The following is a 7,082-nucleotide window of genomic DNA, read 5'->3' as shown; positions in this document are numbered from 1 at the left end:
GTTCGACTTGCTCCTGACTATGATGCTTTGGATGTTGCCAACAAAATTGGGATCATCTAAACTGCGTCCAGCTGGCTAATTCTAAATACAAATTTTTCTCACACACACAAAAAAGCCAATATTAATAACAAATTTCTTACTCAAAATGCTCACTTAATTGCTAACGGATACAGTTTTAAGTCCTGTTCATTTTATCAAGAGTCATTTAGAAAGACTACCTACCATAAGGAAACACAATCTCTGAGTACAACAGTCAAATGCTTTATTTTCAAGGCAGAATTCTAGGTCCTCACAAATAGTCTAATGCTTCAATTCAATATCATTTTTGACCAGTTATTAGAAATGTGTTATGTCCATGAACTACTATAACTTTCCAAAATTCTAGGAGTTTTAGTAGGACAGAGTTGTGACAACTGAAATAGAGAAGATAGAAAAAATTTAACTCTCCTTTTACATGTAAAAGTTAAAAGTTCATGAAGTATATAAACTCTATGTTGCCTTCCTTAAATTTTAAAAATTTCTAATTGTTCAGAGAGCTGTACAATGACTAGGGATGACAGAAAGAGAATTGATGCCTTTGAGCTGTGGTGCTGGAGAAGAGTACCGAAAATGCTATGGACTGCTAAAAGAACAAACAGGTTTATCCTGGAGAGGGTGAAACCGGGCTGTTGCTTGGAGGCAAGGACTCTAAAGCTTTGCCTGACATACTTTGGACACGGTGCAAGGAGGGAGCAGCCTTGGAGAGGGACGTCATGCTTGGGACAGTGGATGGTCAGCACAGGAGAGGAAGACCCTCGATGAGGTGTACTGATTCAGTGACTAGGATAATGAGGGTAGGTATGTCGGAGACAATAAGATTGACAACAGGATAGAGCAGGATTTAGGGCTGTTGTACACAGGGTTGCTATGAGTCACAGGTGACTTGATGGCATATAACAACTGCCCTTTTACCAAATGCTGACACAATTAGGTCTCAGGGCATCTCAATAAAAATCTTGCCATTTCTTAAAAATTATCACTGAGTAGCAGTTCAAGTTAAGACCACATGGCATATTCCAAATTATAAAATAGCATTATATATTTTAAGAAAAAGATTTCTTTTTATTTTTCCTTTAGTCAAAATACAGATAGCTGTTGTTATGAGACTATGTATCATGGCTCTGAATCCTGCCCTATTCTCTGAGCCTGTCTCACTGACTCCGACAAACCTAATCCCACTGCCCCAGTTACAATGTCAATCCATTTCATCCAAGGTCTTCATCTCTTGAACTTACCTTCCATCTTTCCAAGCATGATATTTAGTATATGATTTCAATTAAATTTCCTTTTATTTTTACTGTACATAATTGTAAGGCTTCAATTACAATTAGAATCAATTACAGAATTCTATTAATGCTAGTAAACGCTAATTAAAGTTATCCCTTTTCTTCCCCAACTTTTTCTAGCTCAATTACCAAGAAAATACTTTTCACTTATATGCTATTTTTCTTGTAGTTAAGAATGTTTACAAATATATTTTGCTAATTTTATCATATCACTACTAAACTGTCTTCAAAAAAGATAAGCACTCTTTAACAATGAACAGAGTATGCTACTGGGAGAAGTAATTTAGTACAGTGATTGAAAGAAGACTCTGAAATTCTTTAGCTCCGTATTTGAGCCTGGGAAGCTCTGGTGGCTTTGTGGTAAGGAGCTGTGCTGCCAACAGGATGGCATATGGTTCAAATCGCCAACTGCTCCACAGGAGAAAGATAATCTCTTCTCGAGCAATTTACTACCTCTGAAAACTCGCTAGAGGATCAACAATGAGTTGGTTCTGACTCAACAGTACATATTTGAGCCTAGGTTTTGCCATTTAATGATTTAGATGAGTTACAAATCTCTCAGCTACCTTATCTATAAAATTATAGTTCATAACAATATCTATATCACTAGATTCTGAAGATAAAAAAATCCACATAGAAAAAAACAGCAGAAAGTAACAGGAAAAAGAAAAAAAAAGAATAAACTAGCAGAATGAAAGGATGGCAGAGTAAAACACACATCTTTGTGATATTGTTAGGTGCCATTACTCATAGCATAGAGTATACTCATAGAGTCCATTACTCATAGTGACCCTACAAAGAACAGATTTTAACCTTACCATATCCTGTGCCATCCCCAATCTCTGATTTACTCAAGTCCATTGTTGTTGTTGTTGTCATTGTGTCAGTCTATCTTGTTGAGGGTCTTCCTTTCTTTTTCTCACCCTCTACCTTTCTAAGCATGATGTCTTTTTTTTTCTAAGACTGGCCCCTCTTGACAACATGCCTAAAAATATCACTTTTCTTTCCTCTAAGGAGCATCCTTCTAGTACTTTCTCCAAAACAGACATTGTTCTTTTAGCAGTTTATGGAATATTTAGAACGCTTTTACAACATTAAAACTCAAAAGCGCTGATTCTTCTTCTGTCCTCTTTATTAACTGTCCAACTTTCAGATGTATTGCAAGTAATCTGAAAGACTATGGCATGGATCAGGCACACCTTAGTCTTTAAACTGATATCTTTGTTCTTTAGCACTTTGGAGAGATCCTTGGTAACAGATTTTCCCAATGCAACATGTCTTGTTATTCCTAAACTAATGTCACCATGAGCTGCTGATTATGGATCCAAGTAAAATGAGGTCATTGACAACTTCAAACTTTTCTTCATCATATCATGATACTGTCTATTGGTCTAGTGTTTAGGATTTTTTGTTTCTTGATGTTGAGATGTAATCCACAATGAAGGCCATGATCTGTGCTCTTCTGCAACATGTGTTTCAAGTCCTCATCTGTGTAACACAGATTGTTATTGAGTCTTCCTTCAATCCTGATGATGTCACATTCTTCTCTATAAAGTCCAGTTTCCTGAATGATATGCTCAGCATATAGGCTGAATATAAATGGAGAAAGGATACAACCCTACCATACACCTATTCCTGATTTTAAATCATGCATTGTTCCCTTGTTCTGTCTGAACAATAACTTCATGGTATAAGTTTTCCATGAGCACAATTAAGTGTTCTAGCGTTCCCATTTTTCTTAATGTTATCCATAATTTGCTATGATTCATACAGTCAAATATTTTTGCCTAGACAATAAAACACAAATATCTTTCTGATAGTCTCTATCTTCAGCCACAATCCATTTGACATCATCAGTGATATTCCTTGTGCCATGACTTCTTTTGAATACAGTCTGAATTTCTGGCAGTTCACTGCTGATGTGCTTTTCTAGACATTTTAAAAATAATCTTCAACAAGATTTTACCTGCAAATAATGTTATTGAATAACATCCAAATTGTGTGTTTAATAAATGTTATTTGCAACTATTCTATAAAAAAGAATAAATCTGTGCTTTTAAATGGCAAGAGATAAGAATTTCATAAAACTCTATCTTCAGATATTAAATAAAGTGGCAGCTAAAACTAAATCAAGATATCATTACAATAGTAAATTGCTAATTAGACCCTAAAATAGATGGCACCCCAATACTCACCTATAGTGAGACTCTTAACCTAATTCAGAATTCACTGAAAGATAGAAAGGCTACTTACTGTTCACTGCAACCCACTCATTTAGGTCTTCACCCTCAGGAAGCATGACAGCCATCCGAAGGTTGCCACTGCCAAGTGTGGCTTCTGCATGCTTTAAAAGTTCATACTGGTGAGAACCCTCTGGAATGTTCTTCTTTGGTTTAAATGTTTTAGAAGAGCGACTACCACTATGAATAGAAAAGAAAAAAAAATAATTTCAATTATCAAAGGCATGACCTTCAACAGAGCCTTCTATACTATCTTACTGATAAAAAACCAGAGGTGATAGTTAATGTCCATGAGGAATAGCAAATACCTAAACCCTCAGATGGCACCTTAGAGAGATAGTACACAATAACCAAAAGGTTTGCAGTTCGAACCTACCAGTCTCTCTAGAGCGAAAAATGAAAAATAAAGATTTATAGCATCAGGAGCCCGACAGCAAGAAGGATGCCATGGACTGCAATCAACTCAGTGACAGTGAGTTCATCGGCATTAGACTTCATCTATATTGTTGCTGTTAGGTGCCACTGAGTCAAGTATGACTCACAGTGAATCTATGAACAGACCTGAACCCTGCCCTAGCATGTGTCATCCTTATCCTCTCTCAAACGCTTGAGCCCACTGAGGCAGTCACTATGTCAATCTATCTCACAGGGGTTCTTCCTCTCCTTTGCTGACTTTCCACCTTTCAAGCATGAAGTCCCTTTCCAAAGAAAAGCCCCACCTAGCAACATATCCAAAGTATGAAAGATGAACCTTCTTTATCTGTGCCTCCAAGGAGCTCTAAGGCTGCACTTTCTCTAAGACATATCTATTTGTTCTTTTGGCAGACCATGGGATATTCAGTATTCTCCAACTATATTAGCTATTTTAAGTATCAGTAATAAAGCTGTAGAAATTCTGATAGTCAATACTTAAAACACCTACAAACCTTCCCTACAGTCTTTACTGTAATTTCCAAGAGGAAAATAAAAAATATTTAGCAGACTACTAAACAACAAATTGTGACTAACCTTGAGAAAAATGGGAATTCCAGAATACTCAATTGTACTCATGCAAAACCTGTATCTAGACCAGGAAGCTGTTGTCCAAATAGAGCAAAGGAACACTGCATGGTTCAAACTCAATAAAGATGTGCATCAGAGATGTATCCTTATTCCACACCTTTTCAATCTACATGCAAAACACATCATTCAGGAAGCTGGACTTTATGAAGAAAAAAATGTGGCATTAATATTAAAGTAAGACTTATCAATTAACTGTGTTATACAGATGATACAACCTTGTTTGCCAGATCTGAGGAGGATTTGAAGCATTCCTTACAAAAGGTTAAGAACTCCATCCTTCAATATGGATTGGATCTCAACAGCAAGAAAATAAAGATCCTCACCCTAGGCCAAATGGCAGCATCATGACAGAAGGAGAAAAGATTGAGGTTGTTAACAATTTGATCTTGCTTGGATCCACAATCAACATTCTTGGCACCAGCAATCAGGAAATCAAAAGATGAGTTGCTATGGGAAAAATCTGTGACCAGGGACTTCAGAGCACCAAACAACAATGATGCTAGAGACTAAGGTGTGCCTGATTCATGGTATTCTCAATTGTTTGCTATACATCTGAGAGTTGGACAGTGATGAAAGATGACAGAAGAATAGATGACTTTAAGAGGTGGTGCTGAAGAAGAGTACTGAACATACCAAGGACTGCCAAGAGAATAAACAGGTCTGTCCTGGAGAGTGTGAAACCAGGCTGCCCTTGGAGGCAAGGTTTTTGAAACTCTGTATCACATAATGTGGCATGTTGTCAGGAAGAACAGTCTTTACAGAATAACATCATGTTTCAAAGGGTAGAGGGCCAGCACAGGAAAGGAAGACCTCGGATGATGGATTGACACGGTGACAGTGGCAGTGGGGTCAGGTGTGTCAGAGATGGTGAGTTTGGCTCAGGATAGGGCAAGGTTCAGAGCCACTGTTCACTATGGGAATGCTATTAATTGCACTTAAGGGTAAATCACAACAACAATCTCTGGTGCCAAGGCCTTTTCTAAACCCAGCTTAAACTCCTGGCAGTTTTCTGTCCATGTACTGTTCTAATAGGTTTTGGATGATCAAGAACCAATGGTGATGAAGAATGAAGTTCAAGCTGCTTTGAAGGCATTAGCAAAAAAAGAAATAAGCTCCCAGGATATAAGTGACATCAGGAACAACAGGCTGGAACCACCAATTAAATGTTGAACTCCCTATCATTCCACAGGCTTAAACTCAAGCCCAGAAGCATGCCCAAATGCAAAGTAAGCCAGCTATATTAACCAACAACACACATGGCACAAGGTTTTTCTTCATCTTTCTTTCAAAGAAATAAATGGCCTTGCTTTCTGGGTTGTATATTTTCTTTTCTTTCTAGATTGTTCCCATGCTTTCAGCATGAGTCATCCACATGAAGAACAACCCTGTTTCCTAGGCTGGAGTTCACTATCTGCACACCTCTGGGGTGCACCATGGGTTGTATGTTTTCTAATAAAACTGTCTTCACCTTCACTTAAAAAAAATACATAAGCCCAGGAATTGCTGAAGATCCTAAATGGTGTATTGCAACAAGAGCTGCAGCAACAGCCATGCCCACCAAGTTATGCTTGTATATTTCGAGGACATCTGACTTTGTGGATCAAAACAAATGATGGCTTATACTGAGAAGAACGGGAATTCTAGAACACTTAATTATGCTCTTGCAAAACCTATACCTAGACCAAGAAGATGTGATACAAATAGAGCAAGGGAACACTGCACAATTTAAAATCAGGAAAAATATGTGTCAAGGCAGTATCCTTTCTCAATACCTACACTACCTGTACTCAGATAAAAGAATTTTAGAAGCTGGAGTATATGAAGAAGAATGTGTCATCAAGACGAGAGGAAAGAATCATCAACAACCTGCATTAAGAAGATGTCAGAACCTTGCTTGCTGAAAGTGAGGAGGACTTGAATCACTTGTAAAGGGATCAAAAACTACATATTTCATTATGGGCTACATCTTAACATCAAGAAAACAAATATGCAACAATAAATGAAAATCTAACTTCAACAATAAATCAATGAAAATCTAACATCTTGTAAATGTTCATTAAAATCACAATTAAAATAAAATTTTCTTTAAAAAAATAAAATTGAGAAGGAAAAAGAAAATAAAAATCCTTACCCACTAGGCAAATAGTCAACATCATAAGTGGAGAGTGACAGAAATTGCCAATGACTTCATCTTGCTTGGTAACAGAGTCAACATACCTGGCAGCAAGAGTCAGGAAATGAAAAGACATATAGCATTGGGAAAGTTGGCTGCTAAAGAGCAAGATGTCAGTTTGAAGAGAAAGGTGCACTGAGTCAGCCACAGTCCTTATAATAATTTTTTATGTATCAAGCCTCAGTCTTCACAATTACTTGCTATGTATCAGAGAGCTGGACAATGAATAAGAATGATAGAAGAATATATGCTTTTGAGTTGTGGTTCTGGAGAAGAGTACTG

The 7,082-nt window shown here is 37.2% G+C and overlaps 1 protein-coding gene across 1 annotated transcript in view; it reads right to left on the bottom strand.

Annotated features, from left to right (window-relative positions):
• MOB1B (MOB kinase activator 1B) overlaps positions 1 to 6,876 on the bottom strand; it is a 38,833-nt gene extending 31,957 nt beyond the window's left edge. Inside the window, exons 1-2 of the mRNA XM_006896848.1 lie at positions 6,845 to 6,876; positions 3,579 to 3,745 (exon numbers count right to left, since the gene is read on the bottom strand). Of these exons, the coding sequence (XP_006896910.1) occupies positions 3,579 to 3,745; positions 6,845 to 6,876 (199 nt within the window). The remainder of the gene's footprint in view (positions 1 to 3,578; positions 3,746 to 6,844) is intronic.
• Positions 6,877 to 7,082: the final 206 nt, after the last annotated feature.

This window comes from Elephantulus edwardii, unplaced genomic scaffold, assembly GCF_000299155.1.
Source record: "Elephantulus edwardii isolate Elephantulus edwardi_28Jun2011 unplaced genomic scaffold, EleEdw1.0 scaffold00192, whole genome shotgun sequence".
Classification (NCBI taxonomy): domain Eukaryota; kingdom Metazoa; phylum Chordata; class Mammalia; order Macroscelidea; family Macroscelididae; genus Elephantulus; species Elephantulus edwardii.
This window is presented reverse-complemented; position numbering and strand designations above follow the sequence as displayed.